General features: G+C 35.0%; 1 protein-coding gene across 1 annotated transcript in view; it reads left to right on the forward strand.

The window, feature by feature from the left end:
* ADGB (androglobin) overlaps nt 1-22,775 on the forward strand; it is a 169,507-nt gene that overhangs the window by 101,674 nt on the left and 45,058 nt on the right. Inside the window, exons 22-28 of the mRNA XM_047735160.1 lie at nt 610-745; nt 1,393-1,530; nt 3,695-3,788; nt 7,008-7,142; nt 7,644-7,797; nt 11,466-11,653; nt 15,674-15,858. Coding sequence (XP_047591116.1) covers nt 610-745; nt 1,393-1,530; nt 3,695-3,788; nt 7,008-7,142; nt 7,644-7,797; nt 11,466-11,653; nt 15,674-15,858 — 1,030 coding nt within the window. The remainder of the gene's footprint in view (nt 1-609; nt 746-1,392; nt 1,531-3,694; nt 3,789-7,007; nt 7,143-7,643; nt 7,798-11,465; nt 11,654-15,673; nt 15,859-22,775) is intronic.

Genomic DNA, 22,775 nt, shown 5'->3' on the forward strand with positions numbered 1-22,775 from the left:
AATAAATATCTTCAAAAAGTGACTTGCAAGAGTAAGAGTTTGAATATGAATGTTTTCAGAATTCTTAACCCAAACGTAGGCAGCTTATTTTATTTTTTCATGTGTGTTTCGGTGTGATGAATGATGGAAAATCTCTGTCTAAACAAATCTAAAAGAGCTTTTTCAGTAGGAAGCAAGTATTCATAGATGAAAATAAGAAAGAAATAAAAAAATCCAAACAGCATATTTTCTATTTTGGTAGCACATGAAACAATAGTGTGTCTTACAGTGGATGACATTTTAGAACAAATGAAATATATTCAATTTGCTTAATTAAGGACACGGGCCATATTTTTCATCTTACACTATATCTCTTTAAACAGTTACATTCTGATTGAGGGTACATTATAAACGTCATAGTGATTAAATTTTATTAAACTAGAAATGGTAAGGTGGTAAGTAATTTTGCTCTCTTCCTGGGTGAGTGAGACTTCAAAATCTTCTGTTATTGTGCATCTGAGAAATACGTATTTTTATTTTTAGAGTATTTAAAGTTCTTTAGAGCCTCTCTGGCCAGGTAATGCTATTTTCTTGGTTTAAAAAAATGTACTAACATTTTCTCTTTTTCAGGTTTTTCATATTTCTTTATGGCGCTTAATGAAAAAAACTCAGCTAACAAAACCTCCTCCCAACTTTAAATTTGCATTTCGTGCTATGGTTTTGGATTTGGAGTTACTCGATTTCTCCTTAGAAGAGGTTTCTTTAGGTACTGAATAGTTTAGATACTTGTTTGACAAAGGGCTTTCTAGGCTTATAGAAGAGAAATAATTTGTAAAAAGCACAAAGTTTTTGTGGAGTAGGTAGACTAGAGACGTGGAGAATTCAAGCTGTGCTCTGGGAAGCTTAGAGTCTCCAAGGATCTGTCATGTGTCCCCAACTTCCATATTTCCAGGGAAGTCCAGAATTTCCCTGTTCTATTTGTTTCTGCCCTGAAAGACTATGAATGTCGCTAACATTTATGGTATGATTTGAGGAATTCTGGGGAGATCTTCAGATCCAAGTAACTCTCCTTTCCTGCTCTCCCTATGCTATAGTCATGCAATTTTAACATTTTCTTTCAATTTTGAGAGAAAACCCTCACTATTTTCACAGAAGAATTAATAGTAGCTCACTCATGGGTCAATATGTAGTGTTTCCCTTTTCCAGAGTGTTTACATTCTAAAAAAGGGCCACTCGCAGAGCACAATATTAATTATAAAGATAAATCTATCTTTTATTAATTATAAAGAGAAATCTATCATTGTGGCACTTTATATGTCAGGGGACTTTAGCAGTTAAAGGCATTGAAAACTGGGGAAAGGATTAAATACTTTAACTTAACCTTCAGTCCAAATTTTTTTTTTCTCTTTCCAGTGGAATGGGTCCATGTTAAATACTCTCTACCAGTGAGTGATAAAGAATATTCTCCCGAGGAAGTAGCAGCAGCGATTAAAATTCAAGCCATGTGGAGAGGGACTTATGTCAGATTGCTTATGAGAGCTAGAACACCAGGTATCATGTTCCAGTCATTTATAAAATAAACTTGTGTATGTAAGAAGGAATATTTGTGTGCTAAGGAAAAACATTTTGGAGTTGTCTTACTTTACTATTGGGCTAATTCTTTGTAACTCTATAAATATTGAAATTCCAGGGCACCTGGGTGGCTCAGTGAGTTAAAGCCTCTGCCTCTGGCTCAGGTCATGATCCCAGGGTTCTGGGATGGAGCCCTGCATCGGGTTCTCTGCTTGGCGGGTAGCCTGCTTCCGCCTCTCTCTCTGCCTGCTTCTCTGCCTACTTGTGATCTCTGTCTGTCAAATAAATAAATAAAATCTTAAAAAAAATTGAAATTCCTTGAGGTCAGAATGCATGTCAGCACCCTTACTCTCTAGCTCCCAGAATTGACCACAGTACCTGGCACAGAGAAAGCACAAAGCAAATATGTGCTGGAAGAAAGAATGAAGGAATCAGTGAAAGATCAGCTGTGTCTTCCCAGTCTGTTGTGAGTCTTAAAACACAGACAGCCCGTCTTTTCCTCCATGTATCTCCAATGCCTAGCAGAATGCTACAGCAGTTAGCTTCAGCTAGGTCATGGATATTTTTATATTTCTAGACCATTTCTCAAAGAAATAAATGAATGAATGGGTAAATGAATGAATGAGCTGAAGGAAGCTTTCATATGTCCACGTGGTATATGTTTAGAGTACACAGAATGTGTTTGCAGTGTATTCTAGCTGTTAAATCAAATTATCAGTGTATTCTATTAAATTATTTAGGTATGTATAATGAACTTTTTGTGAAAAAGGTTATTTTATTTTAGCTTTTTATCAGCTTAAAATAAAACACTGCAGAGGCAAAATTATATTTAATCATTTTCATTCTGCAGTTTTTGTTTCATAAGAAAAGTCTTACCTCCAATAGAATTCTTTTTGAGGGTTTTATTTACTTGAGAGGAGAGAGAGAGAGAGAGAGAGAGCTTGCAAATGCACAAGTCAGGGGAAAGGGAGAGGGAGGAGCAGACAATCCTCTGAGCAGGGAGCCTAACTCTGGGCTCCATCTGGGGACTCTGAGATCATGACCTGAGCTGAAGGTAGACATTTAACTGACTGAGACACCCAGATGCACCATCCAGTAGAATTCTTTGAATGTACTGAAACATTTTGTTGTAAAGTGTCTCTATTTGAAGTATTTAATGGGAATAATCAAAATGTCCATCTCAGCAGGGAAAACTACAGATACACAAATGTAAAGTTAATTAACTATATTGTATAATTGTGTGTGAGAAAAATATTACTGTTGCTTGATTTTGCTATTATTCTATTAGAAAAAGTAAAGATAGATTTATCATATTAAATATATAGTAAAATATATTTTTGTCCATATATGCTGTAAAAATTATATTTAAACAATGACTTTCTTTCTCTTTCGAGACATAAAAACTTGAACAACTTAATAATGTTTTAATAATTAATAATATATGCATTTCTTTCACTTAAGGCTTATGTATTGTGTGCACAGCACTGTTCTAAATTCTGACTCTGTTGAAGTCAGGTAAACTGACAGTTTCTGCTTTGATGAATCTTGTGTTCTGGTGGTAATAGACATACAATAGACAAGTAAATATATTAAGATATCAATTTCAGATGCTAGTAAGTGTTATGAAGAAATTACAATAGGATAATTTGGGGAAAAGTCAGTTTCTGACATGTTAAATTTGAGCCAGGTAGTATGTATTTGCATTTTTCTTACCATTTTCATTTACTCTGGAACAAATGCGGATTATGGGATTGAGCTTTAGGTGGGATCCCATTAGCCATTGTTTTTTAGAAAAATTGGATGAATTTTTTTTTCTGTCGTTAAAAACTTTCATAAGGAACTTTTGGTGACAAAAGATCTCCTCACGTAAACTCTTTGATGAGACTCTTCAATTAGATCAAGGAACACTTTGTGATTTTTAAACTGAAGATGAAGGGAAACAGCACCAATTGATGAGCAGAGCTGTTGACTGGAAGTTTATAACTTTATATTTTAGCAAAATTTTGCTGCTAATAAAGCCTGTGGCTTTGGATACCACCTTGTAAATTTCAGCTTCTTTATCTGTAAAAGGAGAGCTTTGAACAAGATGATCTTTCGGGCATCTTGCAGTTTTTATGTTGCTATTTTTAATTACTATTTTTAGATACAATAGAAAATGCCAGTGTTGCAGATACTCTTCAAAAAGTTTGGAGTATATTGGAACCGAATATAGAACAGTATGCAGTTTCTCTCTTAAGGTAAAGCAGTATAATGAAGTTTCTTATTATAGTATCTTGGTATCCTTCAAGTTCCTGTTCAAGTGCTAACATGTTCATTGAGTGTTCCTAATCACCACAGTGAGAAACCACTTCTTCCGAACTTCCACAATATTTTATCTGAAGCATTCCTATGGTACTTGTTGCTTTTGATTTATTGTAATTATACTTAACTAAGATTCTAAACAGAAAAACTCTGAGAAGCAGAGCAAAGTTTCCTGAAGTCTTATGGTGCTGATGTGACCACAGTCAGAGTTGAGGCCCTACTAGGGGAGGGGACTCCAGCAAATAATTAAAATTGTCAGTTGAGGGGCGCCTGGGTGGTTCAGTGGGTTAAAGCCTCTGCCTTCGGCTCAGGTCATGATCCCAGGGTCCTGGGATCCAGCCTTGCATCCGGCTCTCTGCTCAGCAGGGAGCCTGCTTCCTCCACTCTCTCTCTCTGCCTGCCTCTCTGTCTACCTATGATCTCTGTCTGTCAAATAAATAAATAAAAAATTGTCAGTTGAAATCTCTGAACAGTAACAATCTAGAAACAGGGGTAAACTGGAAGTAGACTGAGCCTCAGCAAAACTGTACTGTAGCCACAAACCATATCTGAGCAACAGGATAACTTGAACAAAACTAAGAAATTATAAATTATAAATTACTTATATATATGTGTGTATATCTATCTATCTATCTATCTATCTATCTATCTATCTATCTGCACATACAGACATATATAAAAGAAGCAAAGCCTCTGGTGATGTTGGAGTTAGCAAGCAAAATCTCAAAACCTGATTGTATTGGTAATGCCAAAGAAAATAAAGAGTAAGAAAAATTGGATCAAAATTTTAGATGAATAAAGCAGAGTCAAATGAAAATTACATAAATGATGATTTTAACAACTATATTAAAGATTTACTTGTAGATTTAACAGCAGATTAGTCAGAACAGAAGAAGAGATTGGTGAACTTGGAGATAGGTCAATAGAAAAGTATCCAAACTGAAGCCTAGGAGAAAATGAATGGGAAGTAAGAAAGGAGCATAAGGGACATATGGAATATGCTCAAAAAGTCCAAATATCATCACTATATCCCTGGACTGTAAAAAGATAATAACTGAGAACTTTCCAAAACTGGTAAAATGTATCAACTCATGTTCTCAGGAGACTGCAGGCCGACTCCATGCAGAAAGGTTACAAAGAAAAGTATTCCTCGACTCACTGCAGTCAAACTACTGAAAAAAAAAAAAAAAAAAAGACCAAAAGAAAAACCTTCAAATCAGCCAGAAAAATAATGCATATTATCTCCAAAGGGGAATCAACAAATAGCTATATACAAAAGTAAATTCATGACCTAAAGCAATGAAAAAAGTAGATGTTAGGTATAAGTTTTTAAAGAGTTCTAAGGGTATAGCATTATGCAGAAATGGTAAAAGTAATAATTTAGATGAAATGCTAACAGAGGAGGAATGCATGATACCCTTTCTAGCAATATACTAATGAATTTAGGAAGAAGTAAGATTAATCTCACAAATCTTCTAGAGAACAGAAAAAGAAGAAACACTAACCAATTCATAATCTTGATTTAAAAAATTCAACAAGGTCAGTAAAAAAATGAAATTGCAAACCAATCACCTTCTTCAAATTGCAAACCAATCACCCTTTGAATAGATGTAAAAAAATATGTAATAAAACATTCAAAAATTAACATTAGAATTAAATAAAAAGGAAAATGCCTTATAATTCAATGGGCCTCTCATTCCCAGAGATATAATGTTGGTTTAAGGTTAGAAAATTTATCATTTTAAGTCAGTATAATAACAGAAAAGCAACAAATGATTTGATCGTCCAGATAGATTCAGTAAAAACATTTGATAGGATTTAACATTAATTCAAAATTATTTATTTTTTTTTGTTTTTAGAAAACTTGGAGTTTTAGAGAAGAAAAATTTAGAGAAGTCTTTTATTAATACGTTATTGGTATCTGGTATTTTCAAGACTTAACTACAAACATGATTAGTGGTGAAATTTTGAAAGCATTTTCTTGGGTTTAGAAATGAGACAAAAATGTCTGCCTGATAAGTTCCATTCACAATAACCCTGGAATAATTTTGAGGACAAAGTGTCAATAAAACAAAATAAAAGTCATTAGGATTTGAAGGGAAAAATAAAACCACCACTGTTTACAGACAATATGAGTGTATAAGTAGAAAATATTTTAAATCTGCAGAAAAATTATTAGAGTTAATAAGAGAATTAAGAAAAGTTGCTGGAGACAAGGTCAATATAAAATAACAAGTGGATTTCTACTTATAAGCAAAGACAAATAAAAAATTATATATGAAAATATATCAAAATGTAAAATAACCTTAAAAATAATGAAAAAAATCATGATGAACCAAATATCAAAATTTTAAACGTGGGGGAAATCGAAATCTATACAGACCTCTAATACAGAACAATTTTCTATGGCCATTATGGCTTCCATCCCAGTTAATTCCCATGGACATTATACAAAAGACCCTAGATTGCTGGTGCTACTGAAGCTAGATCCAGTTCCTGGCCATGGAAGGAAAAGAACCTAGAGTCTCTCTCACATGACTTCCATCATGCTCTGAAATATGCCACAGCCTTCCAGGGGCAAACACGGAGAAATCTCACTCCATAATTCTTTTAACCAGTTGCACATAACACTCTCTTATGGGCCAGAAATCATGCAGAAGGAAAACTGACATTCTCCCCTTGATCATGGCCTTAGTTTTCTGTTTTAATCCTTTTTTACAAATCCATTCCTTACTTTAAACTCTATTCTACTATCAATTCCCACGACAATTCCAGACCTTGAGTGGACCTCACCCAGATTCATTGCTACTTTGCCTCTTCCTGTTTTCCTACCCTTGTAGTTTGAGCTTTGGTGCTGATTTCCCACCTCTAAACTGTAATTACTTTCTTGATCATGAATTAAGTTCCCCTTTGATTAAGAACTTCAGATAACTTTAAAGACCTTTGAGAGATATCTTTCATGGTTGACCTGGAATGGGCTCCCTGAACTGAGTGCCATGCACTATGAACTCCATAGCCTTTGATCAAGGACTCAATCCAGCCAACAACAGACTGTGATACTTGTGTTATTTTTGCCTACTTCTTTTTTTGTAAATAAAAATTTATTTTAAAAGTTGCCTTTGTCATTGGAACTTCATTTATTTTTACATTTCTAGACTAATGTTTAAAAGCAAGTGCAAGTCTATTGAATCTTATCCATGCTATCAAGATGAGGAAACTAAGATTGTTTTTGCTGACTATACTGTGACTTATGCAGACCAGCTACCAAATAGTTGGTTTATAGTATTCAGGTGAGGCTATCATAAATCCGTATATGATGTCATCTTTAAATAGCATGCAATAGTCATATGTGTAGAGTTTTATTTATGGTAGTAGTGAAAATACGAATTTACAGATTTTCACAACTTAACACTTCTTCCCCATCTGTTATGCATAAGTGAGATATTATAGGAATTTTATCCATATTTCTTTAAATAAAATATGAAGAATGTGAAACTTAGTATTTTTACGAGTATGATAAACAAAATAAATTGATGTGTTACCAGTATAGAAAGAAATTATTTAATTTTCGAGCAATATCATATTAGGTAAAAGTCATGAATTACTTATAAAATGGGATTTCTTAAAAGGCTTGCATTTACATTACAAAATAGTATATTAATAATTAAAAAAACAGTGTGTATACCGTGTAGTTATTTGAAATTTTAGACTTTTCTCTTTCTTGCCAAAACCAAATTTCAAACTTTCTTTATGATTCACCTCAAGATGAAGTTCATTCTTTTTAATTACAGAGAAACATTTTTGGTTCCTCAAGATATGATTTTGGTTCCCAAAGTATATACTACACTTCCAGTCTGCATGCTCCACATTGTTAATAATGACACAATGGAACAAGTGCCAAAGGTATTCCAAAGAGTGGTGCCTTATCATTATACCAAGAATAAGGTATGTGTAAAATTTATTCTCCCCATATGTTAGATTGGCAGTGAGAAGCCAGCACCTTCGTAAGAGTCCAGGAGCAGGTAGAGCAGATGTGCTTTTCAACCTACTTAACAGAGGAATAGGGTCCTGGTCTTCTTCTGTAGAAGTCCCATTTATCTGACAACCCAAGGTACTTAATTTGAGTGCTAGAACATTCATCTCTCAGCTCTTCTTTTTCTTTCTCTGTGAAGAAAATATGACAAAAGGAAAGCATTGGAAATTCCTATTAAAATCATAAAATCATACAAATCCTTAAAATGGAAATGGAGGTGAAGGAGTACTGATTTAGTCCAATTCTTCAATCAAATTAGCTGGTTGTCTCAGTTTCCCACTGTGTTTTTATTCCATCCCTAAATATTTCAGAAGATTGTGCTTACATGGGCACTGGTCACCCACTACCCCCAGTCTTTTCTAGGGCTACACAGATTCCTTAAAAAACACTTGGCGCATTATTCCTGAAGCATGATAGACCTTGATTTCTGATGATCCCTCTCAAATCATGTTGCCTTTCTATTTGTATCTCAAATTTGTGTTTTTGATTATTTCCTCTAAGAGGGGAAGCATAACAAAAGGGCGTATACACCCACGCTGGAAACTGGGAGATTTGTTTTGGCTCTGATTTCACTCTTTCATTCTTTACCTATATGGCTTTGAATCTTTTCATTTTTCTCTTTGAGCTATGGTTGTAATTGATTTTCAAAGTTCATTTCAGCCCATGATTCTGTGTATTACTTTGCACACATTAAGACATACTTATCTAATAAATACTGGTTTATAGGAATGAATGATAAATTTTTAAAAACATTAACTCCACAAAAAACCCAATTGCTCTTTTGAGTTGCTTAAGAGGTTTTTTAAAATTGAAATTTAAAATTTTTTTAAGGCTTAGAAGGGTTTTGGGACACCTGGATGGCTCAGTCAGTTAAGCCTCTGCTTTTGGCTTAGGGTCATGGGAGCCAGCCCCACGTTGGGCTCCCTGCTCTGTGGAGAGCCTGCTTCTCCCTCTCCCTCTGCCTGCTGCTCCCCCTGTTTGTGCTCTCTATCTCTCTCTAAAATAAAGAAAATCTTCTTTAAAAAAAAAAAAGTCTTGGAAGAGTTTTAAGACTTCATTGCAACTCTTAGTAGCAATAAATGAGAGCAGTTTTAGCTTCACAGCAAAACTGAGAGGAAAATACAGAGATTTCCCATATACACCCTGCTCCCTCATGTGCACAGCCTCTCCCATTATTGACAAGCCCCACCAGAGTGGCACACTTATTACGTTGATCATCCTACCTTGAAACATTTTAATCCCCCAAAGTCCATAGTTTATATTATGGTTCACTGTTGGTGGTGTACATGCTCTGGGTTTGGATGGATGTGAAATGACATGTGTCTGTTATCATGGTATCATAAAGAGTGTTTTTATAGTCCTAAAAAATCCTCTGTGGACTCTTAATCTCACAAAACAAACTGAGGGTTGCCGGGGGGAGGGAGGTAGGGAGAGGGTGGTGGGGTTATGGACATTGGGAAAGGTATGTGCTATGGTGAGTGCTGTGAAGTGTGTAAACTTGGTGATTCACAGACCTGTACCCCTGGGGCCAATCATACATTATATGTTAATAAAAAAATTAAAAAGAAAAAAGAAATGTGCTTATAAAAGTAAAAAAAAAAAAATCCTCTGTGATCCACCTATGTATTCCTCCTCCCCCTCCCCCTGACCTTTTGTGTGTCTCCATAGTTTGTCTTTTCCAGAATGTGGTAAAGTTGGAATCATATAGTGTGTAATCTTTTCAGATTGGTTTCTTTCACTAAAAAACATACATTTAAGATTTTTCCATGTCTATTTGTGGCTTAATAGCTCATTTCTTTTTAATAATAATATTCCACTGCTGCTTGTATCAGAGTTCATCTGCCTATTCACCTACCGAAGGATATCTTGGTTGCTTCCAAGTCACGGTAATTATGAACAAAGCACCTACAAATGTCTGTGTGCAAGTTTTTGTGCGGACATAAATTTTTGACATAAATACCAAGGAGCACTGTTGCTGGACTGTATAATAAGAATATGTGTAGTTTTGTAAGAAACCACCAAGCTGTCCTTCAAAGTGTCTGTACCATTTTTCATTCCAACCAGCAGTGAATGAGAGTTCCTGATGCTCTGTATCCTCATTGGCATTCGGTATTTCCAGTGTTACGGATTGGGGCTATTCTAATAGGAATGTAGTTGTATCTCATGGTGGTTTGAGTTTCTCTGATAATATACAATATGAAACATCTTTTTGTCTGCCTATTTGCTGTCTGTATATCTTTTCTGGTGAGAAGTCTGTTAAAAGTTTTAACTAGGTTTTTTGTTTTCTTATTGTTGAGTTTTAGGAGTTTTTGCATATTTTGGGTAACAGTCCTTTATTATATGTCTTTTGCAAATATGTAAGTATTCAGGAATAAATTACTCAGGAGCCTTGCAGTTGTTTAGAATAGTCAGGTTGTATCTTAAAACCCTATCCCTGGTTTAGCTTTAGACTTTCACTTATCGATATCTATCCCACCATTTTATAACACTTTTTTTCCCTCTCAAACTTTTTCTCGGAGCCTAGACAAACACAAAATCAGAGTCATGTCATTTTATTTTGCTTCTGAGTGCATTAGTACCACAAGCTCAAAAAATAATGAGAATTGCAATAAATCTGTGCATTATGCAAGTAAAAATACTTTAGCATATATGAATTTATCTTCCTTTATTTCCTTCCCCAAAAATAATGTTAAAAGGTCTTTATTGGTGTTGTAATTCTCATCTCATTATGGGTATTGAAATTCTGGGTAATTTTCCTAGATGTTTATTGCAATGTGTTGAATTCATTCTGTATTATATATTTTTACTTTTTATTTCTGGAAATCTAAACACATCAGAGAGTTTCCTTTGCATCAGAATTGACTGGAATACAAATCTGTATTTTTCTTCCTTATTAGAAGTGTCTGGAATTACAAACTCAGAATTACTTTGAACTTTTGTATCTCATTATGATATCATGCTCTTGCTTCACTGACATTTTTGCCAGATGGATATCCAATTATATAGAACCAAGTTATTACCCACTATGATATTATCCCAGGTTACTTAGCTGCTTCTTTTCCCCAACCTAAAGAGCTCATCTCCATACTCCTATCTGGGTTCCCTGGAACCAGATCTGTTGTTAACTTGATAGCTTTATCTGTCAGTTGTTATCCTGAGGGAATTACATTTCCATAAATGCTTCTGTTCTTCTCATCTTGTATTTAAAAAAACAGGGACATTTCTTAGGAAGTTATTGAGCTACTGCAGGGTGATGCAGTGATAAAAATCTACCTTAGCCAACATTAGCAGAATTGGAAGAAAATTTAACAATCATATGTCAGAGTTACACACTTTGTGTTATAGCTTGAGAACCACACAAACAAAAGTGTTAGAGTTACTAATTTTCTATGAAAATCTGTAAGATCCTCTATGAGGAATTTCTGAAATGTAATGCTAATGATTTTCTTTTATCAAGAGATCTTGGGATTTTCATGTATATCAAGATAATAAAGCATTTTACTACCGTGAAGCCATGTGTTGTACCTTTGAGAGATCAGTAGCAGTAAGCCTTACTTCTGTCTAATTCTCTTTCCTCTAGAAAGGCTACACATTTGTGGCCGAAGCATTTACTGGTGACACATACGTACCATCCTCACGGTGGAAACTGCGCATCATTGGGTCCTGTAATCCACTCCCATGCCTATCTCGAGAGTCTCCATGCAACACTTTTACTATAAAGGAAATCAGAGATTACTACATACCCAATGATAAGAAAATTTTATTCAGGTATAAGTATATGACAGAAGGGAAATGCCCCAAATTGGCATTTTTTGTCACCAGTTGGGTGCTAATACGTTGTCCTTCACCAACTGTGTCTACAGAGGTTGGACTCTAGATAACGCACAGGGCTCAGGGCTTGACCACACTTAACTATTAATATATGACTATATTATTGAGGAAGTAAGGGTCACCTGTAATCAAACAACCTAGAAACAATCACTGTTAGTATTTTGTTATATTTTCTTACGGTGTTTTTTCCTAGTCACAGATTAACATTATTGAAATCATAACATAATTAGTTTTATAATCTGACCTTTTTACTTAACATTATGGTATGCACATTTCCCAGTGTCGTTAAGGCATTTTGTGAACTCTTTTTCATAATTACATGGTAATCATTTGTAGGAAAATACAACAATTTACTGATTATTTTTTGTTACAAACTTCCCATTTCTACTTTTACTGTAGTATTAATAGAGATTTGATAGGTATACTTTATTGTAAATATTAAAGTAAATTCTTGATTATTGTCTAAAGATTTATTATTTTAAAGAGATTATATGTTTTAAAGATTCCATATATATTGGTAAATTTGTTTACTAAAGAAACACCTAAGTCTATTTGACAATATATGTACAAATATAATTTTCTGCATTCTGGCTAGTTTTCCCCTCTAACTCTTATTTATTTGTGTTTTAAAACTTTTTGTCTTTTAAAGAACTAACATGCATTTTTGTACTATAAAATAACCAGTAGTGGGCGCATGGGTGGCTCAGTCATTAAGTGGCTGACTTCCTCTCAGGTCATGATCCCAAGGTCCTGGGATCGAGGCCCACATCAGGCTCCCTGCTCAGCAGGAAGCCTGCTTCTCTTTTTGCCAATCCTCCTACTTGTGTTCCCTCTCTCTTTATGTCTCTCTCTGTCAATATATACAGTATATACCCAGCATTTGTTTTTGTTTTTATATTTGTCTATATATTTTATATGTAGGTAAAAGTTTAGAGAAAATACTGAAAGAAAATATATGAACTGGGGCTAATAGCTGGGGCAGAAAATTCTCTTTTTTTAAATTTTATTTTATTTCTCAGTGTTCCAAGGTTCATTGTTTATGCACCACTCGAGGTGCTCCATGTAATACGTGCCCTCCATAATCTCCACCACCACGCTCACCCAACCCCCACTCTCCTCCTCTCAAAAACCCTCAGTTTGTTTCTCAGAGTCCACAGTCTCTCATGGTTTGTCTCCTCCTCCGATTTCCCCCAAGTCACTTCTCCTCTCTCTTTTTAATTTGTCTGCCTCTTGTCATGTATCTGCACATTGGCTATTAGAAAGAAAGCAAGGGAAAAAAGGAAAAAAGTAGGAGGGAAACATACAAGCAATAAAAAATTACAACTGTGATAAGATAGTTTAACTACTCTGGAGGAGGCCACTGTATCACACTGCAGTATCATTAACAGGCTAACGAGTGATATTTAACCCAATATCTAAATTAGTCCTAGAAGCTGGTCCTAAAGCTGTGAAGCTTAGTGGGGGGCAAGGTGAGGAGGGAACTGCTTCATGAGCAAATGTGATAGTTCAGAAATTAAGAAGTGTATGACCTTCTCAGGGAACTGAAGATGTTTGTTTGCAAAGTGGGGCTCTAGGGGGCTCTGGCAAGGGTAAGGGCAGAGAGGCAGGCAGAACCCTTTCCTGAAGAGCCTCATAAAGCAAGAGATTAAGACTTTATCTGAGAGGCAAAACATGCTTTGAGGAGTTTTAAGAGAAATGGCCACAATAGACTTGTGTTGAGACACTATGCCTGCAAAGCATGGATTGAAAAAATACATATTTTAAATATAATTTCTAAGAGCAGAAATGTTGTTAGAACCATATTATTGTGAAATTATATATAATCATAAAAAGTACAGAATATGGAAGAACGAAAAATTCAAAAGACTGCAGTGTGTTGAATGGACAAAGGGCAGCGTAACTGGAGACAGAGGAACCAGACAGGAAGAAGTTTTGAAATAAACCAGGTGTGTTCTGATGACAACCTGGAGCCTGTCAGTGGAGTCGTTTGCTAGTGCTACCATAACAAAATTCCATAAAGTGGCAAAGTAGGTGGCTTCAATAACTGAAATCAATTGTCTCATAGTCTCCCGGTTTTGGATGCCAGAAGACTGAAATCAAAGTATCAGCAGGGATGGTGCCTACTGAGTGCTGTGAGGGACAAGCTATTCCATGCTTTCTCCTAGCCTCTGGAGGTTTCTGATAATCCTTGGTGTTCTTTGACATAAACTTATCACCATGGTCTTTGTATTCATCTTTACTTGGCATTCGCCCTGTGTCTCTGTTTCCAAATTTCCTGTCTCATAAGGACATCCATCAGTTATATTGGATTAAGGTCCACCCTAATGACCTCATGTGAACTTGATTCCCTCAGAAAGAAATGTCCAAAAAAGGTGACATTGTGTGGTACTGCAGATACTCTAGGTCCTGGACTCCAACATAGCATTTATGGCAGGGCACAAATGAAACCATACTAGGCAGTGACAGTGGATCTGGAGAGAAGAGAAAGGGTTTTAAGACATGAGGAAGTCAAATTGACAGTCCTGATTGGTTGGGACTCCTGGGATCTGACTTGGGATCAGGGGACACTAAGTGTCCTTTACTTAGTGGTTATAAGGAGAAAACCCCATTTGCAGGTTGGGCAATAGGAAGATAATTAGTTCATTTTTAGATGTTAATTATGGGTAGGTCAGTGAAATGTCCAGGTGATATTGCATAAGGAGTGGGGCTGGAGGCACAAATCTGAGAACTATTATTCTGTTTCTGTCCATGGAAATGCCCAGGGAAGTTTGCCCCATAACAGTCAGACTTGGACAGAACATTTAAGATTCTCTGATACTTACAGGAATGTCAATGGGGGAGAAGACTAAAAAACAGCAACACCAAAATAGGAGGTACAGAAGTTGCTACACTTGTAAGAGAAGAGTTTTTGAAGAAGAGTAAGTGAGGGTTGACTCAACCTTGTCAAATTGACTTCCTGAGAAGTCCAGAAAGATGAGAATTGAAATTTCTACAGGGTGGCAACAAGCTGCTGAAATTTGCAAGAGCAAGGTTAGCACTTCTATTGGGGACTGAGTAGAATATCGTGAGCCAATAGGAAGAGATGGGGTTGTGGACAGTGACAATCAACAACTCTCCTTTGATGTCAAGCTGGGCAGGAGTGAAAAAAATCAGCAGAGGCTGTACCTCAGGGTGTGTTGAAGGTTTGTTTGTTTGTGTTTTTGGTTTGTTTTGCTTTGTTTTTTTGTTGAAAGATGGGTGAGACCTCTACATGTACAAAAACTGATGGCAAGGAGAAGAAAAGAAGGGGAGACTTAAGATACAGGAGAAAGACGAGATTCAGAAAAGCAAATTTCTAGAGCAGTTGAGAGTTTATAAGGTCCTGAGCATTTGTGAAGATTCACCTAAACTAGGAAAAAGAACTCCAACAAGATAAAAATGAAACAGAACAAAATGTCTTCAGTTGTGTCAAGAGAAGGGTTGGGATGGTGCTATACTGTACATTTTGTCTTTTTGTAAAAGGTTTCCAATTTGTAATGGTAAAGGTTGAGAGTACAAGTGGTGGATACTAATTTTGACTTCTCTGTATTTTTATGAATCAAAGAAAACGTGATAAACAGTGAGCTTTGAAGAATGCTGTCAGTTATCCAACTGGAGAGGAAGGTATAACAGGAAGTTTTGGTGTGTCCGTAGTTCGCAGATCTTTCATGTTTTATAAGTGTTTATCGTATCTAAAAATAAGTTATATTTCCTGCTTGGGATCTGATGATAATAAATGTCCTATGCTATTTCATTTTACTATAGCGTATTGAGATCTTTTGTTACAGTCTATAATAGCAATAACGTTTCCAGGATTTGGGTCAATTTTACACAAGGGATTTATTTTAGATTACCGTATTAGCAAATTATACAGTTTCCTCTACTGACATGAGGGAAAGATCAACAAACTGCTTATAAGTCAAATGTTTTCCTTTATAGGTATTCCATTAAAGTCGCTTTACCGCATCCTGTTACAATACAGGTACGCACGTCTAAACCAGATGTATTCATCAAGCTACAGATCTTAGAAAATGAGGAAATTATTGTCAGCTCCACTGGGAAAGGCCATGCTATAATCCCAGCAATCAACTTCTTGGGGAGTGAAAAAGTTGTGAGCTCTCAGTGTAAGTGTGTCTCTTGCCTTTTTAAATGTGTTATTTAGATCTGTAAATAAGTATTTTTGTGTATGCAACTGATTTTAAATTATTTTATTTAAGGTAAAATAGGAAAGAAGCTATTATTTATATCTGTAAATATATCTGTAAAACTTATTATTTTTTAAATAGTAAAATATTTTTTAAAACTTTCATTTGTGTGTCAGATTAGTCTCTGAAGGTCAGTAGATAGTTATAATTCTACTTTAAAGACTTTCTTATATATACCTTCTTAGAATTCTGATTAAGAAATAACATTTTTACTACCTTGAGAGAAGTTTTCACTGTTCTTTTATCCCTAATTCATTATTTTAAGAAATATTCTATCTATAAAAATTAATAGAACCTTTAAAATCATTACTTTTAATATAAGTCATAAGAACTATTAATTAATAAAATAAAATTGTTTCTGAAATAATGGAAGACAGAGATACTGAGATACATATTCAATTATTTTTGTAATGATTCTGACCATAAAAAAAATACATTGCCCAATGTAGAAAATTTTGAAACAGAAAATTATAAATAAGAGAACAGTAAGTCCTTTGTGCTTTTCCTGAATTCTGCCATTATGTTTTTTTAAATAATTGATTATATCTTTTTTTTTTTTAAGGATTTATTTATCTGGGGCACCTGGGTGGCTCAGTCCGTTGGATGTCTTCTTCTGGCTCAGGTCATGATCCCGGATCCCAGGATGGAGCCCTGTGTCAGGGTCCCTGCTCAGCAGGGAGTCTGCTGCTCCTTTTATCCCTCACCCTGTTCGTGCTCTCTCTTTCTCTCAAATAAATACATAAAATCTTTAAAAAAATAACGATTTATTTGAGAGAGAGAGACTGCATATATGGGGGGCAGGTAGAGGGAAAGAGAGAAAGAGAATCTCAAGCATACTCCCAGCTGGGTGCAGAGCCCTACATGGGTCTCAATCTCACAACCCTGAGATCATGATCTGAGCTGAAATCAAGAGTCAGACATTTACCTGACTGAGCCAACCCAGCATCCATAAATAATTGATTACATCTTATAGTTGACTTTTGCATAACAATTTGTCGCCACATCCTTCCTGAACTCTCATTCCCAACAGTGCTTATGTTGATTATCTTAAGTGTATAAGCAAATTACTAAAAATGACTTTCTACCTATCTTATAATATTTGAATGTTTCTTTTTTTTTTCTTCTTCTTTTCTGTCTTTTTTAGAATAGATGCCCCTAAAGCAGGGCTCTCTTTATTTTTTCTTATTAAGCCCGGAAACAATATGTGAGTTGTCATTGTAGCCCAGGAATATTCCCTTCTAATATGAGTAAGAATTTGGAGGACCAGAGAATTAAAGACCTCACACTATAATGGCACAGGGATGTGGAAAATGCACTATATTAGATTAGTAAGACTGAACTTGAGTACAATTGCAAATTAAACAATTCTTTTGATCCTGTTTCCTTTTTCTCCCATCATTTGCCCTCCATCCCTGAAGATACCCAGGGTTGTTTTCAGTACTCAATTCACATTACCACACGTGGTTTTCATTCAAATCTGCCTGTACTCTATTTATATCTTTTCCTTCGATATGTTAAGACTGTCAAACTACTGTTAAGTTTTGCTAGTCTGAATGCTGCTCTTACTCTTTAAATTGGCTCTGTTTTCTTCATTCTAATCTATTCTACACAGATTTCATAGTTTGCTTCATGCAGGGATATCTTAATTCCAAAACTTTAGCAGGCATAGCATACCAACACTCCTATGGTATTTGTGGTCTTATGGTTTTTTTTTTTTTTTTCTTTATATAACTCATTAACAGCAAATCCTTTGTTTCAAATAGTAGAGTCAGGGGCACCTGAGTGGCTCAGTCAGTTAAGCATCTGCCTTTGGCTCAACTCATGATCCCAGGGGCCTTGGTCAAGTCCTGTGTCAGGTTCCCTGCACAGTGGGGATCCTGCTTCTCCCTTTGCCTCTGACACTCCCCATTGCTCATACTTTTGTGTGCTCTTTCTCTTTCTCTCCCCACTCTCTCAAATAAATAAATAAAATCTTCAAATTAGTAGAGTCTAACACTGCTTATAGTTTGTCTACATAGGTCATCATTATTTCACTTCATAGGTTACTATTTCCAAGAAAATTACACATAATCATTTAAATAATTTTATGAGTTTACTTATGGCAAAGAAAGGGACAGAAATGGAGTAGAAAGGTGATTGGAACAGAATTCAGAAGTTAATCCAAAATTAGTCATTATCCAAGATGGTTCTTCTTTTATAAGATATTTCTATTTTCACATTTGTGATCTTCAGTATAATTTTTTTGGATTCCCTTCAAACATGTAAAAATATATCATTTTCCTTCTGATTGCCTTGACTATGTAGATTAATTAATTTGAGAATGGACACCTTTATAGTACTGAATTCATATGCAAGTAAAAACTATTTCTTTCCATTCACTCATGACTCTTCATGTTTCACAGATTAGATTTTAAAATATCTCCATAGATACTTACAGAATTGTTACTGTGAGTTAGATTATTTCTTGATTTAGATTTCAAACAGGTTATCATTTTTAAAGGGATGCTATTAATTTGCATTTATGAACCACATAAGCAGACACTGAAATTCCTTTTTCCTTTAAAACATTTTTTAGCTGGGGCGCCTGGGTGGCTCAGTGGGTTAAGCCGCTGCCTTCAGCTCAGGTCATGATCCCAGGTCCTGGGTTCGAGCCCCACATCGGGCTTTCTGCTCAGCAGGGAGCCTGCTTCCTCCTCTCTCTCTGCCTGCCTCTCTGCTTATTTGTGATTTCTCTCTGTCAAATAAAAAAAAAACAAAACAAAACAAAAACATTTTTTAGCTGATTCTCTTAGAAATATATTCATTTATGAATTCTTTATGACTTGTATATCTGGAGTACCTCCCCCAATATACATGTAAAAAAATGTGTGTGTATGTGCACATAATATTTGTAGGAGAATAGGATATGGCAGACTATAATATTTATTATGTAAGCAAACATTCTATTGTACTAAAGAAGAAATAAACTTCATTGCAAAGATTTAGAAGGCTCTGAAGTGACCCAGTAACAAAATCTTAAATATAGGCTCTTCAGGTTTTGATTTATCTCATGAGAATTTGAAAGAATGTCATATAATTTTTTAAAAGATTTCATTTATTTGTTTTTTGACAGAAAGAGACAAAGTGAGAGAGGGAGCACAAATAGGGGGGTGTGGGAGAGGGAGAAGTAGGCTACCTACTGAGCAGAGAGCCTGATGTGGGGCTCAATCCCAGGACCCTGGGATCATGACCTGAGCCAAAGGCAGATGCTTAATGACTGAGCTACCCAGGCACCTCTATTTCGTATAGTTTTTAAGAATAAAATCTTATACCAGTACCCATGCTATAGAGTTAATATTAAATTTGGAATTTTCCACAGATTTTACAATCTAAGAAATTGGGTCTTTGAGAAAGTACTATGGATTAGGGATAGTAAAATATTTTATTTCATATGGCTGTATAAGACTCAATTTTGTTGATGATATACTATAATTAATGTAGTCAGTCACCTAGTGATAGTGATTTGTGATAACTTTAATTTTATATTTACATAAAAATGCTTTTTTAAAAAAAAACGCATGTATATTCTTGTCTGAACTTGTATATGCATATATATTGGATAAATGCTTAGATGTAGAACTCTGGGGTCAAGGGTATGTACAGTTTAATTTTGGTATATATTGCCAAATTGTCCTCCATGGAGTTTGCCTAAACTTATCTTATTTTATCCTTTATTCTAAGTTATCATATTCTTGACTTTTATCAATGTGACTGCTAAAAATATTAATTTATATTATTCTTAGAGTTAGTGATGTTCAAGCATGTATGATTTTATATATCTTACTTATATTCCTTTTATATTTTCTTCTTCAAAATTTTTCTGTGTGTTATGCTTGCTTTTCTGTTAGAATTAACTTTTTTTCTCATTGATTTGTAGATTCTCATATATTAAGGAAAATTTTCTTCTTTTTTATATATGGTTAAAAGATGGATTGAATGAATGACATAATGTCTGAAGGAAGTAATGAAGGAATTACTTCACAAGGGTAGAGACTTTGTGTCATTCATTCTTCACTGCTAATCAAAGTATAATTTATATAGAGGAAAAGGCACAAATCTAATTTGATGAATTTGGTAAGTGCATACACTAGTGTGACCCATACTTCTAACAAGATATAGATATTTCTATTTACCCATAAGATCTCTCAAGGCCATTTCTATGCAATTCCATCTCCCCAAAGATGTAACCACTGTTCACATTTTCATCACAGTATACTAATTTTACCTGTTCTAGAACTCCACGAAACCTTACAAACACTCTTTTGGCACTGGTATCTTAAGCTCAGGATAATGTTTTTAAGATACGTTCCTATTGTTGCTACTGCATTTCCTTTTATATTGCAGAGTATTATCCCATTGTATGGAAATACTACACTTTATTTATTCTTTTATTGGGCATATGAGTTTATTCCAGTTTTAGGGTATGATAAAGCTGTTAGAGACATACTTGCATATGTCTTTTTAACAATATTTTCATTTTTCTTGAATCAATATTCAGGAATTGGATTAACATGCCATGGCTTGACATATGTATATTTTATCTTTTTTGACTTAGCCAAAAAATTTGTCAAAGGGACTCCATAATTTTATACTCCCATCAGCAAAATGTATGAGTTCTGGTTTCTCCATATTTTTGCTAACATTTATTGCCAATGTTTTTTATTTTAGTCATTCTGGTGGGTATGTAGTGCTATTTCTTTGTGGTTTAAATTTTCTGACTAATGATGTTGAGCTTATTGGGCATATGTGTGCTTATTGGCCATATGTATAACTCATTGACTGAAGTATCTATTCATGGTTTATGGCCATATTTTTAATGGGTTGTCTTTTTTTATATATTCTGGATACACATCTTCATCAAATATTTGCTTTGCAAAGATGATCTCTTGTCTTTTCATTTCCTTAGCAATAGCTTTTTAAAAAAAAGATTTTATTTGTTTAATTGAGATAGAGTGAGAGCAAATGAGAGAGAGAGAGATTGAGAGGGAGTGGGGCAAAGTGAGAGAGAGAAGCAGGCTTTCTGCTGAATAGGGAGCCTGATGCAAGACTTGGGACTCATGACCTGAGCAGAAAGCAGACCTTTAACTGACTGGGCCACCCAGGTTCCCAGCAATAACTTCTTAAGAGCTTTTAATTTTGATGAAGTCAGTCATCATTTAGAAAAAAATTACTAGTGCAGTTTGTGTATTATCTCAGAAATCTTTCTTTAATCCAAGGTCATAAATATTACATGTCATATTTTATACCAAACATTTAATAATCTCAACATTTGTGTTTAATTTTATGACCCATCTTGAATGTTTGTATATAATGTAAGGTAGAGGATCTGGTTTTATTTATTCCCATATGGATATCCAGTTGTTCTGACACTATATGTTGGAAAGCCATTATTTTGCACATTGAATTCCCTTGACACTTTTGTCAAAAATCAATTGACTATGTGTGCATGGGTCTGTTTTGGAACTCTATTTTGATCAACTGATATTCAATCAATCAATATTCCTCTTAGTCCAACACCACTTTTTGTGAAAATTGTAGCTTTAGATTTTGATTGGGATTGTGTTGAACTTGGGGAGAATTGGCATCTGAACAAACTGAGTTTGCTGGTCCCATGAACACAGTATATCTCTCAATCTATTGGTCTTTAATTTCTCCCAACAGTGTTCTATACTTTCAATGTATTGATTTTACACATATTTTCTTAAGTTCATACCTAAATATTTTGTTTTTATATTAGTGCCATGTAGGACTAGGAATACGTGTACTTTAGATCACTTGATATCTGTATTAGTTTCCTAAGGCTCCTGTAACAAATTTCCCCAAACTGGGTGGCTTAAACCAACAAAAATTAATACTCTTATAGTTCTGGAAGTCACAGGCTCAAAATTAAGGCGTTGTCAAGGCCAGGAGGATTCTCTTGTCCCATCAAATTTTCTACAAGAGAATCCTCCTTTACCTCTTCCATTTTTTGGTGGCTCTTCACATTTCTTGGCTTGTTATGGCACACCTTTGGCAATCTCTGCTTCTCTCTTCACATTGCCCTCTTCTTTCTGTGTGGCTTTTTGTCATGTCATTTTCATTCTCTTTTAAGGACACCCATCATTATACTTAGGGTCCATGCTAATCCAAGTTGATCTCACCTTGGGACCCTTACCTTAATCATAGCTGCATATACCCTTCTGTCAAATAAGGTCACATTCTGGATAGACCTATCTTTCTGGGCGAATCACATTCCACCCACTACAATATAATACTAAAGGCAGTTTGCCTCTATTCATTTTTTTTCACTCTATGCTTCTATTTAGATCGTTTTGATTGCTTATCTTCAAGTTTACTAATCTTTTCTTCTGATTTAACTATGTGCTTTTAAAGTCAATCCAGGAATGGGGCTCTTGGGTAGCTCAGTTGGTTAAGTGTCTGCCTTTGGCTCAAGTCATGATCCTAGGATGCTGGAATCAAGGCCTACATCTGGCTCCCTGTTTAGCAGAGACCCTGCTTCTCCTTCTTCCTCTCCCTGCTGCTCTGCCTGCTTGTGCTCTTGAACTCTCTGTTAAGCAAATTAATTAACTAATTAATTAATTCTTAAAAAAATAAAGTGCATTCAGGAATGTGTCATTCCAGATACCAGATATAGTCCAACATTGAATTTTTTGATTCTCTGTTCCATTTTTCTGTTGATATTCACCATTAATTCTTTCAATATGTTGATCTTTTCTCTTAAACCCTTAAACACATTTCTTTTTTTTTCTTTTTTTGGCCATAATAGTAATGACAATTTTTTAAAATTTAATTTAATT

The sequence above is a fragment of the Lutra lutra genome, chromosome 6 (assembly GCF_902655055.1).
Source record: "Lutra lutra chromosome 6, mLutLut1.2, whole genome shotgun sequence".
NCBI lineage: Eukaryota > Metazoa > Chordata > Mammalia > Carnivora > Mustelidae > Lutra > Lutra lutra.